The sequence below is a fragment of the Giraffa tippelskirchi genome, chromosome 5, assembly GCF_054371585.1.
Source record: "Giraffa tippelskirchi isolate mGirTip1 chromosome 5, T2T-mGirTip1v1.2.pri, whole genome shotgun sequence".
Taxonomy (NCBI): Eukaryota; Metazoa; Chordata; class Mammalia; order Artiodactyla; family Giraffidae; genus Giraffa; species Giraffa tippelskirchi.
Window position 1 is genome coordinate 107,124,205 of NC_137279.1, and position 22,162 is coordinate 107,146,366.

The 22,162-nt window shown below is 46.3% G+C and overlaps 1 protein-coding gene across 3 annotated transcripts in view; it reads right to left on the bottom strand.

Annotated features, from left to right (window-relative positions):
* The window catches only part of VANGL1 (VANGL planar cell polarity protein 1), a 54,498-nt gene that overhangs the window by 21,248 nt on the left and 11,088 nt on the right, over positions 1–22,162 (bottom strand). For all 3 annotated transcript variants that reach the window (XM_081493322.1, XM_081493321.1, XM_081493323.1), the window contains 3 exons: positions 21,801–22,007; positions 14,011–14,143; positions 8,860–9,467 (listed from right to left, as the gene is read on the bottom strand). In XM_081493322.1, the coding sequence (XP_081349448.1) occupies positions 8,860–9,467; positions 14,011–14,143; positions 21,801–21,871 (812 nt within the window). In that variant the 5' untranslated portion in view covers positions 21,872–22,007. The remainder of the gene's footprint in view (positions 1–8,859; positions 9,468–14,010; positions 14,144–21,800; positions 22,008–22,162) is intronic.

Sequence of the window (22,162 nt, forward strand, 5' to 3'; positions counted from 1 at the left end):
GGGAAACATCCTCTCTAATAAAACAAGCAAAGCCACAGAGAGCCACATGGTCAGCACTGGGAGGAGCCATGAGCACAGAAGTGGCTGACAGCTTCATACAACACCCTGGTCCTCCTAGTCGCAGGAACTAAACAACCAGACGCACGGCATCCCTCTAGGCTGGAACACCGCGATCACCGGGAGGTTCTGAGCTAGCTGACACCGCTGATGAGAGAGTCCCCACCTAGGGGATGATCCAGTCACGGCTGACTGTCCCACAACAGAAAGATGCTGGCAGACCCCCGCACCTGGGGGACCTACAAGCTGTGCTTCCCCTCCACTGACAGGCTTGGCTATGGCCACATCTGCCCAGAGAGCTTGCAGCCCACTTCCAGGCCAGGGCACAGCCCCAGTGCACTGCCACCTCACTCAGGGTCCAACCTGGGCTGCTCCTGCCATGCCTGCGATGGGAATTCTGCCTTCCAAGCTTTAAATCACTGAGCTGAATCACAGCAGATAAACATCAAAGACAACCACCTGTTCTGGGTGCCTTGAAAAGCAGATTTAGATCAGGACTGAGAGCAGCTCCCAGACCCACCCAGGATGCTCGGCTGGCCTATTCTTATCCAGCCTCACATCCCTTGACTCGGGTACCTCTGGCCCTAAGAAGAACTGCAGGGGCCCACATGGAAAGATCTGGAGGCCAAGGGCAATAGGCCTAGCCAATGGATCTCTGCTTACAGAGATTAATCGAGGCCAATACAGAGCAGGGCAGGGAAAGAGAGTCCTGTCCACTTGCCCTCGAGTGTTAGCACAGCACACATACTGCACTAAATCACACCCACTGGTCTGTGGAGGGGATGTGCAGAATGCTGGGCTGGCCATGGGGTGAGTCCCTGGAAAACAGACCACACACCGTTCCAGTGTGGACCCACCACCAGCCGCCCAGGGCCCTTGGGGAGACGGTGGAAACCAGGGTCGCGTCCCGAGCTCCGATCTGTCTGCTCTGCCTTGGAGCAGGGCTTGTGGGCAGATGCTGTGCGAGGGCAGCCTTCCCAGCTGCGGCTGCTGCCAGCAGGCAGCTGAGCAAACACAGACCCACAGTGTCCAGCACCTTACACTCTCATTAAAGCCACTTTTAACAGGCACCACAGGGCCAAACCACAAACGGCAGTTTTGAGCCCACCTTCCAAATTCTCCCACAGCAGAGCAGAGACTGAGCAAGACCTGATACTCTGCTCTTCAGCTCTTACTCATTCTTATCCTTTGTTTCCTTAGGGAGTGGGGATGGGGACTACAGCTATCTTTACTGAAGAGCAGTTACACAAGAAGGTATATTTCTAAAAATGAGACTGCATGCGAAGCCATGATCATAAAAAACATGAACCAAGACCTCTGGTGGTCATTTAAAAGCACTCCCAATTCAAAGGTGACAGAGCCAGGCTCGCGAGACAGCTGGTGCTGGTCTTGGACATGGAAGGGAGGGGTCCACAGCCCAGCACAACAACCAAGCCCGGTCAGCAGTGTAATCACCAGTTTTGATATTATTTGACCCAGAATCACAGACATAAGATTTCCAGTGGAGATAGATATACCCTGAAATAACCTTAACCTCCCCTGGAGACTCTCCCTTTTTCACGTCTAACTGGAAAGCCAAAGTGCCATGGAGAGAAACAAGGCCCCCTACTCAAGCTGAGAGGAAGCAGGCGTGAGTTGGAGAGAGGACAACAGGAGTTCTGTTTCATGGGGTCAAGCTATGCTCACTGATCTGTGGTTTCCTAGGGATTTGGGGTCAAAGGTCAACAGTATGGGGAATGTTCCCGTCCTTAGCTCAGCCACCACAGATTGGGTGGCTTAAACAACAGAAGCTTCTTTTCCTACAGATCTGGAGCCTCAAAGTCAAGGTCAAGGTCTAGCCAATTCAGTTGCTGCTGAAGACTCTCCCTGGCTTACAGACGGCTGCCTTCTCACTATGCTCTCACATGGTCTTTCCCCAGTCCATGTGCACCAGGAGAGCACACAGGTAAGATCTCTGGTGCTTCTTATAAAGACACTAATTTGCAAGACCGATGACCTCCCTTAACCTTAATTACTTCTGGGGGTTTAGAACTTCAACTTATGTATTTGTATGTGTGTTCAGTTACTCAGTTGTGTCCAACTCTTTAAGACCCTTGGGACTGTAGCCTGCCAGGCTCCTCTGCCCAGGGGATTTTTCATGCAAGAATACTAGAGTGGGTTGCCATTTCCTCCTCCAGGGGATCTTCCCTACCTAGGGATAGCACCCACATCTCCTGCATTGCAGGTGGATTCTTTACCGCTGAGTCATCAAGGAAGCCCCTCAACCTATGGATTTGGGGGTATGCAATTCAGCCTATAACATTCTATCTCTGGTTCCTCTAAATTCATGTCCTTCTTGCATGCAAAGCACATAAGCACATAAGCACATTCATCCATCCCCACAGTTCCCAAACTCTTAAATTATTCCAGCATAACTCTAAGTGTAAAGTCGAAAATCTCATCTAATCAGATATGGATGAGACTTGAGGCAAAATTCCTCCCCAGCTGTGAACTGTGAAACCACACAAGTTATGCGTTTCCAAAATTTCACAGTGAATCAGGCACAAGAGAGACATTCCCATTCCAGAAAGACAAAACTAGAAAGAAGGAAGGGGTGATGGGTCCTAAGCAAGTCCAAAACCTATCGAGGTAAATTCCATCAGATCTTAACACTTGAGAATGATCCTCTTTAGCTTAACATTTTGTCCCTGGGGCCCACAGGGGTTGCCCATCACCCTCCTAAGGCTCTGTGGCCTGGCCCTGCCAATGGAACCCACTGAAACCAAGGCAGGGGACCATCCTCTGAATCCAGTGAGGAAGCAGCCTTGCCCCTGAGCCTGTGGTAGGAGTGATGATCCTGAATCACCTTTGGAGTCATTCTTCTCTTTTCCTGAAGGATAATGCATGTTCACAGCACTGCCTCATTTTACAACACTTTCTCTGTTTCCTTTAGTCTCAGTTGACAGTGTTTCTAGTGGTATAATCCCATCTTTATTCCTGCTTCTGATGAGATGACTGACTCCATCCCTGGTTCACACCTATACTGATCTCCTTATCAAATGGCTGTCAGTCACCTGTTGGCGTTCTCTTTAGTACATGCTTCCTCATTTTTTTGCAATACGGATAAGCTGAGAATTTTTCAAATCTTCAAGTTCTGGTTGCCTTTTGCTTAACAATTCCTTCTTCAATTCCTCTCTTTTCTTCATTTTAAAATAAAGAATAAGGAGGACTCAAGCTGTACCTTCCATAGTTTGCTTAGAAATCTCTTCAGCTAAAAAATCCAATTTCATTGCTTGCAAGTTCTACCTTCCACAAAACACTAGAACAGAAACATAATCCCACGAAGTTCTTTGCCATTTTATTACAGAGATCATCTTTTCTTCATCGTTCAAATACATGTTCTTTGTTTTCTCATTTATAGCTATGAATTTTGGAGGGAACATATTCAGTCTACAATAGTCCTAACACAATGCTGCAACCATGCACAATCATAAATTTCCACTGTTCGAAAATCAATTCAAGAATCATTTCTTCTAATGCATGAGTGGTTCTGTGAGCAGTAACCAGACCTTTGATTAAAAGGTCCATGGTCAATGCCAATTTATAAGGTACTCTTATTCTCAATGAATGCAACATTGAGCTAAAAAAACCCCGGCTGGCTGGATTGGGTACAATGGAGCTTCAGCAATCTGAATATCTCACACAACGGGTCACTGTGAATAGAGAAGTTTCCCAGAAGACCAAGATGAGAGTTAACTCTGCTTCTGTGGCTTCTGTGTCTTTCTCCTTGCTTATGATCATGAGCTATCACCCTCCATTGATGGTCACATGACCTCCGTATAGCAGCTCTTTCTCTGACGTAAAATATGTTACTTCTGGACTCTGGGAGGAATTGAAGTCAATAATTAAATTTTTTAGAACTATAAGTATATGCAGGCTCTGAAAACAAGAGCCTGAGTTTGTCTTGGGAGCCTGCCACACCATGGACCCTAATGAACCAACCCTTCCAAAAGCCCCTAACTTGTGCAGTCCTTGCTCCTTAAGTCTGGGCTGGGGCTTTGACTTGCTCTAAGAAGAGAATGCAACGCAAGGTACTGGTTGAGTTCCAGGCCTAAGCCTTAACAGGCCTGAGAATTTCTGCTTAGGAGCCCTGAGACACTGTAGTACACTAATGAAGAAACTACTCCCCAGAGGGAAGGTCCTCTGGGGAAGAAGAGAACCACAGAATAACCTGGATAGGAGAGCAGCCCAATCCCAGTTGACTCACCACATGACTACAATCACAGAGGGACCATCGGCCAAACCAGCCAAAGAACTGCCCAGCTGAGCCCTGCCCACAGAACTATGAGAAATAATAAAGTAATGTTGCCCAAACTAGTAAGTTTTGGGGTAGTTTTAACAGCAACAGATAAGAGAGGTGTTCTTTGGGACATGTGACAAACAGAAAGTTAAAAAGGTTTGACCAGACAAAGGCTCAAACCTACTTACTACTGTGGTAATAAGGCAGAGGTCTGTTTGCTGACTGCTTGAATGAAAGAACCAATGGGGCTAAGGAATGACTGCAGAGTGGGAGCCAGCCATCTCTGACAGTGCTCTTCATCCCTTCCTGTCCAGCCCTGAAGCTATGATTTAAATGAGATAGAATAATGTGTATAAAAATAGCTAGCACTCAGCTTGGCTCACAATAAGCACTCAAAAAAATGCTTAAAAATTTCACTCACGCATTCTTAAAGCAGCGAACATGAACACATATGTTCCTGGGCACCATGGTGAAATGGTTAAGATCATCCTGGAACCAGCCTGGGCTCAAACCCTACCTCCCACAATTACAAACTGTATGGCCATAGACAACCTACGTAACTCCTCCAAGCCTCAGTTTCCTCAATTGAAAATGAGGAAAACATGCCTACCTTGCAGGACTGTTGTGATGATTAAATGATTTACATGTTAAGAGTTTAGAAGGTGCCCAGCATATGGCAAGGACTATGTCACTGCTAACTGGTAAGGTTTCCATTGCTGTTGCTTTGTTCTGCCACTTGGACTCAGTCAGTCAATTGTACTAGTTGCTATGCTCTAATAGTCACAGTATTTACCTTTAAAGATTTCAAAACTGAGAAATCATTAATGAGGATCATTAAACGTCATTTCAAGTCTCTTTTTTCCTGGGTTTCTCCCCAGATATAGTCAGATCAAAATCTAGTGGCTGGGGACTTCCCTGGTGGTCCGGTGGCTAGGACTCCATGCTCCCAATATAGGGGGCCCAGGTTCTATGCCGGGTCAGAGAACCAGATCCCACATGCCAAAACTAAGAGTTTGAAAGCCATGACTAAGAAAGATTCTGCATGCCATAACTAAGGATCCTGCATGCCACAATGAAGATCAAAGATTCCTCGCGCCACAATTAAGACCTAGCACAGCTAAATAAATATTTTACAAATTCTTAAAAAAAAACAAAACAAAACTAGTGTTTGGTGAAATCCTGGAAAAGTTAGCAACTCACTGTGAGAATGTGGCCAGGAAAACATGTGAAGCATGTGTGTAGAATTACAATGTGCTGAAACCCCAGGACGCTGCGGAGAACACAGGGATGGGGTGTGATGCACAGGAAGATGTTGGTTCCTTGAGCCTCAAGCATGTCCCTAACCTATGGCTTGGGGCCCTCAACTATAACAGGGTAACACCACCACAGCACCTGCCCCCACCCCAATGGCAGCAAGGAGGGGAAAGGGAGACATCTGAAAAGCCCTGTTAACCCGTGCAGCACTGGGCAAAGGTTAGAAGTATCTTAACCTACTTTGGTATTTCACTTTGCACAACAGGAACCTTTTCGTTTTCTAAAAGTTTTCAAGTAAGCCCCCAAAAGCCATTCCAGCCAACAAGCAAGGCTCCTAAAAGTAACTTTTATGAGAACTAAGAAGACACGGATTTTCTTTAAGACACCAAAGGAGAGGCATTCTTCTGACTGTTTTCAAAAATACCTCAGCTGACTCTATAAAACCGCCTGAAAACAAAGCAACAAAAGAACCTGTCATCACTCTGCACCTCAGCCCAACAGGTCGCTGCTGGGGGAGGAACTTATATAACAGAGGGTGGACCGTCCTGATTCCTGATTTTGACAACCCGCTATTCTGCTCCCCAGGACCTGCTCTTTGTCTATGCCAATTCCCCTTTCCCTCCTGTCTTTTTCTACACTTTACAAAAGAGCTCAGAAGTTCTATTTCTGGCCCAGTGACTCTTCCAGCCGCTGCTGGGTTTAGACCAGATTTAGCCCAAGGCTCGGCAGGTGACAGGCCGGCTCAGGCCAGCAGGGAGAGATGGATGCCAAATCTGTCCCAGATCTCACAGCCTGACTGTCTCATGGGCAGCCAGGCCCACCTGAGGGCTCTGTGAGTGAAGACGCCTCTCCTTCCCTGGCCATCTTTCCACCCCACAACCAGGGTCTCCACACAAGGGACAAGGGGGTCCTTATGAAAGCAGGACAGGAGGAAAACCAATGGTCCTGAGGAGGAGTCAGAAGGAAGATAGGGGGCCAGCCCCAGGCCACCTTGTGTCTCCCGGGGCAGCTGGGGAAAGAGGCTTCAAGTTTAGCCAGTATGGACCGGGCGGCTGCTGGTCATGGTGAGGACAACCCTGAGGCATCTATGATAAGCCCTGGGCCACACAGAACACCCAGCACTGCCTCCCGGGTGCACGTCACCTCTGGCCGATGCACCCACGTGGTAAGGAACCACCACCCACAACTGTCTGAACATACCATGGCGCGCATCCTGGGGCCATTTTTTGCGTCCCCTCCCTGCTCCCACCCTGGCCCAGCATGCAGAGCAAGCAGTGTTGGAGCATGGAAGCCCCTGGAGGGAGTCAGTCCCACTGCATGGACTACTTAAAGTGAGAAGTCGCCCTTCCCTTTTCCATCTCTGCAGGTGAGATTCACACAGCTAGGGCCAAGCCAAAACTCAAAACCATGGCAGGCTCGCTACGGGCCAGTGTTCTAGCTACTGACATTTACAGAGTTCCAAATGTCACTTATCTCTCTGCAACCAGAGCTGGATTTCTTTCCACCCTCCTGATTCGGGCCAAACCTGTCCAGTCTTGAGACAGATGTGGGGTTGGGCTTTATTGCTGAATAAAGTCTGAAGTGCCCTCATCCTCTGGGGTTCCCACCCATTCCAAGGCCTGTGTCAGCAACTGTCCACTGGTCTGTCTCCAAGGAGTTTTGGGACGAAGCTTGAGAGGCTGCGACCCTGTGCCTCTGGAGCTCTGCACACAGCAGACATTTAATACAAGCCTGCTGGTCATTCTCCAATGTAAAATATGGGGAAAAAATGCTGTTTGAGATGAATAAGCAGCAGTGACTTACTTGCCTTCAGAGCCCCACGGGCACCCACAAAGGACTCAATACACCTGGCTTTGCAGTGCCAAGCATGGGAATCAGACACTGATTCCCTCTAAGGATTGGTCAAGGTGGCACAGTCCTTGACTGCTAAACCACCCAGTCCTTGGGTGGTATGAGCTGAGCCAGAGGAATGACAGATCCGTGCCAGTACCGAGATGGTTTGGCAGTATAACTGACTCCAAACCAGAGTTAGGCCACCTCCCCAAGCCCCAGCCAAAAATATGACAAAGCCCATTGTTCTGATCCCCACTAAGGTGCCCTTGCCATCTTGGCTGCTCTGCAGTATCACAGCAATGATAGCTACCATCAACAAAGCACATACCATATGCCAAGCAGATACACACATTGACATACATTGCCCGAGGAGGCAGGAGAGCCCTATGAGAAGACAATGTCAGACATTTCAGATTGTTCTCTCACCTGTACCCATCTGGGTGCCAACCGTGTGCCATGCTATAGGTCAGGCACTGAGGATGCAAAGAGGAGTAAAATACAGCACCTGTCCTAAGGAGCCCACAGTTTGTGGAAGAAAACAGAAAAATAGGCCAAGTGACACAAAGTGAGAAATGCTATAATGAGGACATTAACTCAGGCCTGGCTTCACGGGATCTGGTAGATTCTAAACAAAGTTAGCCATGTTCTTTTGCATAAATTCCTTAAAATCCCTAAATCCCTGTTTCCTCATCTGAAATATAGATGAGCTCTATGAAGACAATCTATATGATGTGCTTATCTCAAGGTACATAAAAACAAAGCAGAACAAAATACTGAATACAACAAATAATGATGATCACTCTTTTCGTTAAACACAAAATAATTAGATTTCATGTATAGATTTCGAATATGACATCTTAAAGTATTTCTAGTTTTTTCTCATGTATACATTTTCAACTCTTACAAATTTAGAGTCTCTAATCCACACCTGATTCTTTACTGGAAGGTCGCTAGGGTGACCATATAATTTATTGCCCAAATCAGGAAACCTCTGAGAGTGGGGGAGAAAGGAATGATTAATAATTCCACCGGGACAACACAGTAAACCAGATGTATCATTATGAACAAAGCTGTTGATCACTCCATCATTCACAGGCTGATTTCGGGGGCAAGAGCAGCAGCCATCACTAAGGCTTCCTTTCTCCATCATTCTCAAGAGCTGCGAACAATTTTGGAAACAGGCCCAACAAAACTCCAACCTGGAAGACAGCCAGTCCCTGTGACATGCCATCCAGAATTCAGGAAAGTCAATGTACATGAATTTCCCCCTCCACACACACATATACACACACAGCTCCTCCCAAAACCTGAAAAAAAAAAGAGTCAGACCTCGGTCTTGCTCTTGGTACCTGGCAACATCCCTCACTTGCTGCAGATTTAACTGTCTTCTAGCAAAACAGCAGTGGTCCTTTCCGCCCCCAGAAGAGCCCCCTCACCTCAGGTGTCCCAAGCTGTAGAAGCGGGACTCGCCGTCGGTGGAGCGGACCACCTGCAGTGTGAACATGGGCTGCAGCTGTCTGAGCTCTAGCAGGACGACGGCCAGGTAGTGGATGAAGAGGAGAGCGTCCACGAGAGAGACGGCATATTGCACGATGCCCTGGTAATTTCGGTCCCGCGAGTCCAAAATGCGGACCCCATAAAAAAGCCAATAGGAGACCACGAAGAGAAAGATGAGGACCAATAGGAGGGCACGGAACACGAAGATCCGCGGCATGTCAGCTCTCTGCTTGCGGAAAAACAGCGCCCAGGTCCCGATGAGCAGAATGAGGAGCTTGAATGCCACGGAGATGAAGAGTCCCTCGCAGATGGTGCCGCAAGGCTCCAGCTCGTCCCGCCACAAGATGGGGGGCAGCAGAATGAAGGCGATGGGCGTGAGGAAGACCAGGAGTCCGAGCACCGCAGCCACGGTGAGCCCCAGGTAGCGCCTACAGTCCAGCCCCACGCTGTCCTCCATGTCCTTGCTGATGCGGGCAATGTCCTCCTGTGAGATGCTGTGCTCCGACGTGCCAGTGATGGCCGTGGTAGTCTCGCCCCAGTTGTCATCCTGAGGGGGAGAGAACAGTGAGGACAGATGGCCACGTGGCACATTGCATGTTAAAGCCACAAAGCCCACAGAAGCACGGGGGACAGGAGGGCCCACCCTCTCCAACCACAATCCACACGCGTGGGCTTCCTGGGAAATGAAGCCTGATACACACATAGGCTTCCTGGGAAATGAACGCCTAACTTTGTAAAATAGAGGAATTTTTAAACTATGACAATTTTCCTTGAAGTTTTGCAAACTATACCACATCTTTAACTTTTCCAACAGAAAAAAACATAACCCATTTGTTGGGTGATTTATTATTACAACAGTGACTATCATCCACTGCGTTGGAATTCCTGAGAGGCTCGGTGATAGACAATATGCTGTTAGAAAATTGTGTGCAAGTTCACCTACAGCCCAAGGAGAAAACCTTCTGCATTTCCTTCTTGATTCACGACTGGGCTATAAAGGCTTACAAGGTCCATGTCTCAGAAGTGGGGAGTAATAGTAGTCTGTGCCCTCTAGGAGCTCTGAGGAGTGAAGATCTTGCACAGGAGGGAACTTACATGGTTATGTACAAAGCGAAGCCCGCCTGTAGTTGGTACACACATTTTTTTAAACCTCCATAATGTTTTTAAGACCCATTTAATAAGTATCAAGTACTCTCTGATATTTCTCATTGAGCAAGCAAAACAGATTCAAGTATCGATGGCCCACACAGCTCAAAAATTCCTTCTTAAACACGAGTTCCTGTGACAAATTGAGCATCAAAGGTATAAAAATACTGAGATTGAGACTTCCCTGGTGGTCCAGTGGCTAAGACTCTATGCTCCCAAAGCAGGAGGCCCAGGTTCGATCCCCGGTCAGGAAACTAGATCCCACATGCCACAACTAACGATCATGCAGGCCACGGCAAAGATGGAAGATCCGTGTGCTGCAACTAAGACCCAGTGCAGCCAAATAAATAAATAAATACAAATAAACTTTACAAAATACCAAGATTACCAGAATGTGTGTCTTTTACTATCTTGCTTTTGCTTGCTTTTTAAAGTCTGTGGTTGTTTGGGGCAATTGTCTCCTCACTTAACATGATCCAGTTGTCAGGGTTTTAAACAGTTTTGCTATTTCTCTGGCAAAGATGACTCCAGTCCAAAGCAACAACAGAGCAAGAAGACGATGAAAAGCCACACTGGGTCCAAAGAGGTTTGCCTCAGAAATTTGTGTATATGATTTAAGTTGGAAAAAACAGTCAGATATGGTGGTAAGCTGGGTGACATTAATGCATAAGATACCAATTTCAAAAAATCCAGTCTAAGTTAATAGCTGAATCGGCAAGCTAGAGATCTCACAGCTAAACAATAACCTCAAACCTAGCAACAATAAATAAATATGATTCATGAAATGTATAGGCCACAGAAAGAAACAGTAGTGGTGGCAACAAAGATCTGAACCTATGAACAAATAGTTCTTTGACTCAGAAAGTTACAAGTATCATGTACTAAGAGAGAAGTTGTTATTTAAGATAACAGCCAGAAGCAACCACTATTCTCTCATTGCTGGTGGAAGTACAAATGGTATAATCACTCTTGAAAACTGGTCTGGTAGTTTCATACAAATGTGAATTTACACTTAACTGGATAGCCCCGGTAATTCCACTTCTAGGTTTTTACCCCAATTAAATGAAAAAATATGTCCACAAAAAGATTTGTACAAGAATGTTCTTAATAGCTTTATTTTCATAATAGCCCCAAATGATGCAACTCAAATGCCTATCCACAGGAAGAAGAATGGATAACAAATTGTGGTATATGCATACACTAGAACACTATTGCTGAAATACAGCAAAACATGGATAAATCTCAAAGTTATGATGCTGAGTGAAAAAAGGTCCAAAACAAAAAATATGATTCCAATTACATTAAATTCTAAAACAGGCAAAACTAATCTCCAGCGATTGAAATCAAAGCAAGGCTTGCCTTGGAGGGGGCTGGGGGCAGGGATTGACTGGGAAAACATGAGAGAACTTTCTAGAGTGACAGAAATATACATTTTAATAGCAGTGTAGGTTATATGGACTTATTTAGCTGTTACAACTTTTTGAATTACACACTTAAGATCTGTTCATATCTCTGGGTAAATTTACTTCAATTCTGTAAAAAGAAAAAAATCACAAGCAGGGGAAGAAATGGCTACACATTCAAAGATGGACAATTTGCTTTAACCTAAGGTGAGTTTGTTGTTGTTTAGTTGCGACCCCATAGACTGTAGCCCACCAAGCTTCTCTGTCCATGGGATTTTCCAGGCAAGAATACTAGAGTGGGTTGCCATTTCCTTCTCCAAAGGATCTTCCTGACCCAGGGATTGAACCTGCATCTCCTGCATTGCAGGCGAATTCTTTACCACTGAGCTACCTGGGAAGCCAACAGATTAGTAAAATAAGTTACTTTGTTACACTCTTAGTGAAGGCAAATATTGGATTCCATGTTTTGCATTGGGCCTAATATTCAGTCGATGATCAGTATTGAAATAATGATCACTAGTGTTGTGGAGAATCCTAGGGACGGCGGAGCCTGGTGAGCTGCCGTCTATGGGGTCGCACAGAGTCGGACACGACTGAAGCGACTTAGCATAGCATAGCATAGCATAGCACAGTGTTGTGGTTATTTGGTTGACATTGCTGACTTAGTTACTCATCCTTTTTCCTGCCAAAGAGTTGCTAACTAAATCCCCTGTCCATTTTAATAATGTGTGCCCAATTGTGCCCCCAAATGAAGATGTCCAAGGTCTTCCCAAGCTTGAGGTTCTTGGAATAGAAAGGATCTCAGACCCTCTAACCCAATCCTCTAGATTTTCAATGAAGAAAATGAGGCCCAGAAAGGTTGTACATGCCCAAAGTCACATAGGTGCTGAGAAGTACAGCCTCCAAATGCCCATTTCAGTGCTTTTCCCTGGTGTAAACACCAACAGCTTCCTAATGTAACTTCAGAGTAAGCTAAAAGATGTAGACATGACAGATGAACTCCCTTCACAGTAGGCTACCAGCACCTGTGAATTCATCCAAGAAGAAACTGACCCCTGTAGCACTTAAGGGTGGTCCAATCTTAGGACTAGCCCAATCTATTCAACCATTCCTCTGGCCCTCTGGCTCTCCATCCCTATGACTGTCCCAGAGCCAAGGCAGGAAGTGCAACAGTCAGGACTAAAGTCATTTACTTATCACTGAACAAACGCCACATTCAACCACAACTGCAGCTTTGGCTTCTAACAGCATCTCGTGTGCTCTGAAGAATTCCAATTTCAATCCATATGTCTGCTTACCAATGCATATCTATCTGTACTTGTAAGAACATACAGATACATGCTTATCTATATCTTTACAGCTGTGTGGGCACCCATTCGTTTATTTGGGGCCAAGGCTGGACATGCATATACTTCAGGAGAGTGTGCAAACACGTTTCTGAATATAACTCAGATGTTTATTCAAATCAACTGGACTGTGAGACAGCTGGAACCCAGAGAGAAAACAATGTTTTTTTTTAAAAAATTAATAAATAGACAATACTTTAAAACTGGGTGATTTGGGGACTTCCCTGGCAGTCCAGTAGGTAAGACCTTGCCTTCCAATGCAAGAGGTGCAGCTTTGACCCCTGTTTCGGGAGCTTGGATCCCATATGCCTTGTGGCCGAAAAACCAAAACATAAAACAGAAATAGCATTGAGACAAATTCAATAAAAAAACTTTAAAAAGAGTCCACATCGGGAGGGCTTCCCCGGTGGCTCAAACGGTAAATAGTCCACATCAAAAAAAAAAATCTTAAAAAAAAATTGGGTGATTTCACATTAAATCCCAATTTCCAGCTTTTCTTAAATATTGCAAGACCCAGGAACACTGAATTCCTGCATTCTTGCACAGTGATAAGCATTCAGAGCTGAGAAGCTGCCACTCCTTTGACAGAAGAAATACATTCTCCAGGTGCCAGACTCCATCACTCCATGCTACAGCCCTGACATTGATGTACCACACAGATTGCTATTTATCCCCAAGCTAGCCTGATATATTTTTGTCTCTTCTGTGTAACCCAGGGCCTATTTCACTCACTTATATTTCCCTATCAGGCATCTAAGTGTGTGGCCTCTGGTTTGGTGAGGCTCCGTCTGGCTGTCCTAACCTTTCTGCTCCTCTTCCCAACATGACTTAGGGGCTCCGGAGAGCGAGCTTCCTGCTCTTCTATACTGTTCTGCTTTGGAATGAGTCTCCAGAGCCCACAGCCTGCAACCCTCCCTTCTCTGTCCTGTCATCAGCCCTTGCTGGCTTCTTTTCAACACCATTCCAAGCAAGCCAACCAATCACACTTCAGAATAATCCTCAAGCCTGACCAATAGCAGGACAGGCTGTTCTTAGACCTACAAGAAACCACGGGACATAGATAAACTAATTAACATGCTAGAAAAATAAAGATAAAAACCCAAGAGAACCTATGGCAACAAGACTTAGGAAAACATTTACAGAAAAGAAGCCTAATCAAGCAGCAGTGTACTTACAGACTGCCTTTGATCCTTACCTGAGCTTCCTCTGTCCGAGCAGAATCATTTGCCAACAGGGGCTCTCCAGTGGGAGCTTGAATGGTGACAGATTTTTCTGACCCTCTGCCATCTTTATTCCGGGGTGACTTGTGCCTCTCTCTATTTCTTTCCCTGAAAAAACATGAAAGATAATCAGCTAGCACACTTATATCATGTTAATTAACCCTCATCAAAACATTATAAATTTCATCTTGAATTTAAGAAAATCCTGCAGATACACACACACACACACACACACACACACAGTGCCAATCCCTACCCACTGCCACCTCCACTGTGAGGAGTAAGCTGATCTTTATTCCCTACTTAGTATTTTGTTTCTGGCACCCTAAGATCTAAAACAAAGACTGTCACTCCTTCTCTCTCAACAGTGGTCATATTTTTTCAAAGTCTAACATTGTGAATTTTAGAATTTCTGTAGATAAGGCACATTTCATTGTAAGATTACTGATTTGATTTGATTATAATTGCCTAAACTTATTTTCTAGGACATTATTTTATTTGGACAACACAGCAAAATACTTAAGCTTCGGTCTGTCCAAAAAAATCTGGGACACACTGTCAACCCTACACCTTTGGACAAGAGAAGAAAGGAGATTCTAAACCAAGAGAATCACTTATTTCTCTTTCCTACAAATTTGAAACTAAAAGTCATTCTCATAGGTTCTAGATGAACTCAAGGCACCCACAGAAACAGACAAAAGCTAGGACAAATGACACCAAGAGGTACACACATGTGCATGTGTGTGTGGGTGTGTATCTCCTTTCTCTAAGGAAAGCAGGCTGCTGAATCATTTTACCCCAGATGAACTTCCTGGGTGGTCTTCTAGAGTGACTAGGAAAGCACTCTGCTGTGGGTCAATGCTGAAATTACGAAAGGAATTAACCACTGTGCAAGTCGTGACCGGGGCACTAACCATCTATGAAGACTGGTACTCCCACCCCCAACTGTGAACAGTCCGCCCAGGAGTCCCACCAAAGGAGCCCCTCAGTGACCAAGAATAAGTTCCCTCAACTTCTGTCCTACAGGTCGCCCTGACATCAGTCCCCCTTTCTTTACCCAGGTGTCCTCCTCCCCAAGGTTTCCAGGTAGAACAGAAGCATCACACACACACAGACTGCAGAGACGGACAGTCAGATTTTGGTTCTGTCCCTATTTGATGTGCGAGCTTGCACAAATTCAACCTGCCAACTAAGGAAAGCGTCTCTTGAGTGGCTCAAAGGGTAAAGTCACGAGTCCCTGCAGTTGGTGAACTTGAACACACCCTGAAGGGAGTTCAGGGCAGAGAGTAGGAATGGGACCATCTATGCTCCGGGAAAACTGGCAGAACAGGACTTCAGACAAGATATTTTCAGGAGAAAGTTTTATGAACCCAATTTCTCACATCTTTTCATACTTAGAAAAGCACTAAAATCACTAAGAGATCATTTGCTCCTCGTGACTAGCAGCAACCTTCTACCAAGATGTGGGCTTAATTGCATGTACCCCGTTCATCAAGTCATATATATGCTCACTGCCACCCTCCCCCCCACCTCTTCGGAGCAGTTCCTCAGAGCTATCTGAGATGCTGTCTTCTGTGCTTTAGTTCTTAGGAAGCCCCAAATAAAAGTGAACTCATAGCTCCCATGCTGTGTGTTTTATTTTAATCAACAAACCTCTGAAAACCTCAGTTTTACCACCTATGAAATGGGGATAATAATCACACCACATAGATATAGGGATGTGAAATAATACATAGTAGCAATAATATTAACAAAAGCTATAATTATTGCTGTTACCATCAACACATCGCAAAGAACGCTGACTTGACTTGGTGAAGCAGAGTATGTGTTCCTTGGAGAAAGATGAAAAAGAAGCTTATAACATACAATCAACCCCTCTTACCTTGCACAGTATTTCTCCTATTAATCTACTTAGCTAACAGAATCACATGCAGACTTCTGTGGTCAGACTTCTGCCTTATCCATACCGCCCTCGGATAAGCCCTGGTTAATTCCTTTGAAGGGGAGGGAGGCTCCAGCCGTCCCAGAGACGCTTTCAGTGATAGCATCTCTAATCCCCACAGCATAATCTATCATTACAATCTTCTGCTAAATAAGAGTCCAGAAAGAGATGTGTTCTCGTCAACACTGATGTTTTATTTTAACCGGGAAACTAGGGAAATGGCTAAGAGATTTTGTTTGTTTATCCAGAGATCTGTCTCATTGACAATCACTCTGCTCCCCACCCCAACGCACAGAGCACTTTGTTTGCCCAGTCATGTCAAACTCTTACAGCCCTATGGACTGTAGCCCACCAGGCTCTTCTGTCCATGGAATTCTCCAGGCAAGAATACTGCAGTGGGTTGTCATTTCCTATTCCAGGGGATCTTCCCAACCCAGGGATCGAACCCATGCCTCCTGCGTCTCCTGCACTGCAGGCAGATTCTTGACCACTGCGCCACCCGGGGACCCCAAAGAGCACCATACCAAGTGCTTTATTATATGAAACTTGTTCAATCCCAATAATAACTCTATGTGGTATTATTTTTCCATCTTATACATGAGGTAACTGAGGCTTATGGAGGTTGAGTGACTCCCCAAAGTCACAGTAAGTGGCAGAGCAGGGTGTGAACCCACTCTCTTGATTCAGACCCACTATGCCGCACCATTTGAAGAGCAAATGGAAGATTCTGTAGCCTAAGTATTCCTAATGCTCATTCTCACACCCTGAACTTGAACTACCAGACTGCAGAATCTGCCTTTGAAGCTGCTTCTAGAAGTCATGACTGGACCCTGACCTCAGAGAACACAAAGCAGTGTGCCCAACACTCTGGCCTGCCAAAGACAACTCTTCAAAAGGACTCACTGTGAGAAGCAATAAGCGATTTGGGAGCGATTTCCCATGTGTCTGGTCAGTCTTAGAATGAGCTGTTTAGACTAAGTCTGGAATCACTGCTCCCCAGGGCCCCACCTCAGCCAGGCCAGACCGAGGCACCTCCTCTTCTCACTGTGTTCCCATTTTCCCCAACTGCTCTCCCATCTATCACTGCCCTGCCATCTGCCAACTCACGTGCTCCCCTGACCCATCTATCTATTCACTGGGCCCACAGGTCAAATCCTGTGACAGCACAGATTCCACTGGCAATCAAAATTCTTTCACTGTGTGCCAATTCCTGCAGCCTGAACACTACTAGGGCCAGAAGCGGGCAGGGAACCACTCGGGGTTGGAAACAGCCTCTTGGGAGGCCAGCCATCCCTCGACCTGACCCCAGTGGGCTTAGTCTGGTTCTTAAAGGGCCCAACAGTTCCCAAAGGAGAAGTGATCTCTACAATTCCCCTGGTAACAGCAGAGCTAAACCAGATAGGAACTATTACCTGATAACCCCCGGAAGGTTTCTCATCCTCCAAGACTGAAACCCTAAACCAGTGCTTCTCAAGATTTGAATGTACCGACAAGCCACGTGGGGTGCAGATTAAGTACAGATTCGCTGGCCCCACCCCAGAGAAATAGTCTGGAGCAGACAGACAACAGGAATCTACCCTTTTCATACAGCACCCCAGCTGATTAGGATGCAGCAAACTGCTCAAGGCTCTCCCACCCAAATGCTGCTCAGGGAGGAGGTAAGTGGAATAGCTTAGAGATCACCCTGTTTGTGAAATGCACTGTATACGGCTAGGGCCTGATAATGGGAGCCGTGAGTGCAATGCTTGGCTATACAATGTACACTGTGGCTTCTACAATAAAACAGCATTAAGTGGATGAGGTTGGGAGCACGACTCAGGATACTCTGCACTGGGTCCAGAACCAAGCGCTTTCCATATGCTGTCAAGTAAGGGGCCAATGGAAAGCTTACTGTATCAACTCAACATGGGCTGCGCATCATGCTGGTCCTTGCTGAGGGAGCAAGATCTGTCGTACAGCTTTTGTAAAAATCACTGGTCCTGAATGACTGCTCTGGGAAGATGCCTGAGCCTGTACTACGTAGAGAAGTCCAGCAAAAATGCTGCCATACGGTACTTTCCAGAATGCAGAGCTATGAGTCCAGTATGGCTGCCTCACTGCATCGGTACCCAAACTTTCATCCCCAGAGCGTTAACTGCTGTGATGTCAAGGACGTGCCAAGTACCTACAGGAGAGACCCCTGCCCCCCTCACAGTGGTGAAGACCATCAGTTCACCATGTCTAAAAGAAACAGGAGACATGGAGTAGGCTACCAAACTACTGAAAGGGTCTTTCCAGCTCCACCTGAGTTGTCTTGATCACCTACACACCTTTGCTGGGCAGGTGTGTCAGCCACAGGAATCCTTGTATCTTTATCTCTGAGCCTGTCTCCATGGAGCATCTGCCTATATGAGTAAAGATAAGTCAGGGATGGGGGGGGCAAGCAATAACACGTTGGAGGCCAGGTATCTGTCTGTACCTGCAGATGTGTGCGTGTGCAAACGCATGTGTTTAGGCAATCCTAGAGCTGAGCTCTCGGAGGGTGCTGTAAAGTCTCTCTCAGTCCAGTCAGAATCCCCACTGAGCCCCAAACCATTTCCACTTTCGAACGGCATTTCCTGGGAAAATGATTTGGCTCTATTTCTGTTGTTTGTCTATTTCTATTTGGAGGAAAGCCGGCCCCACCGGTTACTCCTCCCTTTCCTTCTCTACCACCTGTCCTTTCTCTCCACCGACTGCAGGGCCTGGCTGTCTGCTTCCTCTTGGGTGGGAGGGCCGGGCACGGCACAAACTGACTCTGAAGTGGCCTCGGAACAAAAGGACCACTCCCCCTACAGCTTGGGCAGCCTCTTTTGGACAATGCATTTTACACATCAGGCCCAGGGCTGACTCTCCAGGCCTTTTTTCCCTACCAGTTACTCCTGCTGCTCTCCCCTGTGCACGTCCCAGGGAGAAAAGCATGGCTTGCAAAGGAGCAAGAAATGGGGCCTGAAACCTGAGGGTCCCGACCAACCTCATAACTTCAGGCAATAATGCTCTGTCTCTGCATCTCAGTGTTATCACCTTGCTGAACGGGGGTCCCCCCTCCTACCGTTTAAGGGCTACTGTGAGGATGGGGGACCATGACCCAGGGTCTTAACAGGCACTCTCAGACTGGTCGTGAACAGCACTGGAAGCTGCTGCACTGAACTCGAGGAACTGGTGCTCTAAACCCGAAGGTTAGGTGAGGTCGGCTGGAGCCTGCGTCATTTCCCCAGCAGGTTAACTGGATACCCTCTGGAGAAGGCAGGTATCAAAAAACCAGACCACTAGCTTCTTTGTTGGAAAAAGTCATCTGTCATCTGCTTGGAACTCTGCCAGTACTCCAAAGGTGATCTCAGTGTCATCAAGTGTATCAAGTTCGCTGCCCTTCATTATTCCTCTCTGAGAGTTCTACGAAGATTCTCAGAGAGCTCAGTCCCTCTCCTTTCCTACTCTGCCATTCAAATCGCTGAGCAGGGCAGCCTTCACAGGGACACTCCCCGCTGATACACTACCCTCTGCTGGGTCCAGGGCACGCCTTTGGAGGGCTACTATGACTGTTCAATACCCTTTACACCCAGACAAAGGACCCCTGACGTTTATCATCTACGGATTACAACCTCCACCCCATAGTCACTATGCCCTGTCAGGGGATCCATTTCAGTGGCTGTTGTTTTTCTAAAGACACCAGGGAGTGCGCCTAGAAATCTCCATTGGTCATCTCTCACCCAGAGCCCTCCTGAGCAGGCATTCAGCAACACCCCTGATTAAAGCATTAAAGGTGTCAGCTTGTATTATCATTTGCCTAGCGCTTTCTGCAGGGGTCCAAGAAGGTACTCAGAGTTCTGCGTGCTGTTTTCATGGAAAGTTATAGTCTCTTAAAGTTACCACAAGAGCACTACAGTATCAATTTCTGGGGGGCAAAGGGGCTGAGGGAACACAGAGCAGTGAGTGTTGGGATGGGATGTGAGTGCAGATGAAGGAGGCCAGAGACAGCTTCTCCTCGGAACCCTGCAAGACATCCCCACTCTACTCGTCTCCAAGCACCCAGAGGACCCCAGATTCCCACTCTGCTCCTCACAGTGTAGGAGGGGGAAGCCTGGCACACTGACAGGGGAACTGCTTTTCCCAGTTAAGCTTAAAGACTGGATATTTTTAAACAGCTGTTTCTGGTATTTTAGAACGAATCTGATATGTTTACCCACTGATTGAAATTGGTGATTAAATTTTTCTCACCAGAGGGTTCCTGACTTTCCCAGGATCTGGGCTCTGGCCTCACTCAGCCGCACTTCTTTCTGTTTCCCATGCTCGCTAGAAAGTCTTGCCTGGGCTCCAGCACAAGCTTATTTACTTCTTTTCCCCAGATTGTTATGAGTGTAAGAGCAATACATGAAATTTAGAAAATAATGAAAGTTTACGACACACACACAAACTATCTGTTACCATTCATCATATCATAAGAATATATGCCTATTATAATGTGCAAAGTTTTGAATCTTGGTTTTTAGTAACATGGCTTCATATATATTTTCTCATGTCATTAATCTTTGAAAGTCTTTTACATTTTTATTCTATTTGTATTTTTAATCACAAAAATTTATATACTTATAAAGGATTGAACAAGTATAGAAAGATAAAGCATCGAAGTGCCCATCAGTCACCATCCTGTGTGGACCCCTTTCCTGTGGAGGACCACTTGGGGCAGCTCGGACACTATCCTTCCAGACCTCTTTCTGCGTGTGTAGATCCATGTGGACTCACAAATAAATAAGTCAATTAGATATACGTGGCATACTGCTGTTTCACAGAACAAAATCCTGCTCTGCACTCAGCTGCCTGTATGGGGAACTGCTCAGTCAGCGAAACACCACTACAATCACCATTCCCAGCTCTCACAGGGCTGTCACCACAGGTGGGTCTGTGGACTGGGGTCAACTGGGGCCTTCAAATGTGGTGCTGAAATGCCAGGGCCATTGATAGCATAAATCCAGGCACTGGTGAGTGGCCTACTATGTGCTGTGTTAAATGCTTCACAGGCATCATCGCATTTAATCCTCCCAACAGCCCCGTGAGGAGGGTACCGCTCTCCCTATTTTACAGATGAGGGGTCTAAGTAAGAGGCAGCATTGCAACTGTATCAACCGAACTCTTCATCGGCCTGGCACTACCTCTTCATTCACTCATTTCCTCACCATTCTGCAGGTCTGTAACATGGCAGGCCCTGGGAACACCAGTGCAGATCGGTTCATTCTGTACAGAGGAGGGGAAATTTGGCCCCCACCATTATCCAGGTCAGAGTGTCCAAAACCCAGGCATGTTCACTGGGAAGACTAGTCAGAGACAGAGAAATACGTAAGGCACCAGGCCAAGCCTGCCAACCTGCCACTTCAATGGATAAACCTCACAGCAAGGGCATAATGGACCCTGAGTCAGCAGCTCTGGGTAAGAAGCGACAAATTAACACTTCTTTTTTTTTAAACTTTCACTTAGATTCTTGGTAAAGCTTTTGGGAGAATCGTCATCTCGGAGAGGTACTTAGAAATGAAAAACATTTCCACTGAAGGGAGAAACTTTAATTTAAAATCAGTTGTGAGAAGTGAAGGTCATCAATGGTAATGGTGGCTATAAAATGTAAATTTGTGGTCATAGTTCCTTCCAACGCATGTTAAAAGGTTCTGAAAGCTCAGCTTCTCATGCACCAGTGGACTGAAACTCCAGTGCTGGCTGCCCCCCAGGGGGATGGTGCAAGTGAGTCCAGGAAGCCTGAGAATCCTGCAAATTCCACCCCCAGAGGAAAAGTGGAACAAGCAAGAGCTTACATACCCTTGTCTGTGAGATTTTTTCGAATGACTTGAATAGTAAGAATATCCAGAATACGTGGATTCGGTATCCATAGCAATGGAGGGCTCGCTCTTTGCTGCAGGAGCAGGTACTGTTTCTCCTTAGAGGTAGAGAGAATTTCACCTACTGGACTCCTCAGACCTCAAAGGGCCTGGGAATCAAGGAGTCACTCTTCAACTGGAACAAATTCTGGGAAAATGAGAAGAACAAACAAACAAAAAAAGATATCAACCTTCAAAGCCAACCTCAAGGAAGTTAAATTGGAAGATAAATGACAGTGGCAACCTCCGCTCTGGGATCTATGTTATGAAACACACGAGCAAGGGTGAGGCTCCAGGGGGTTA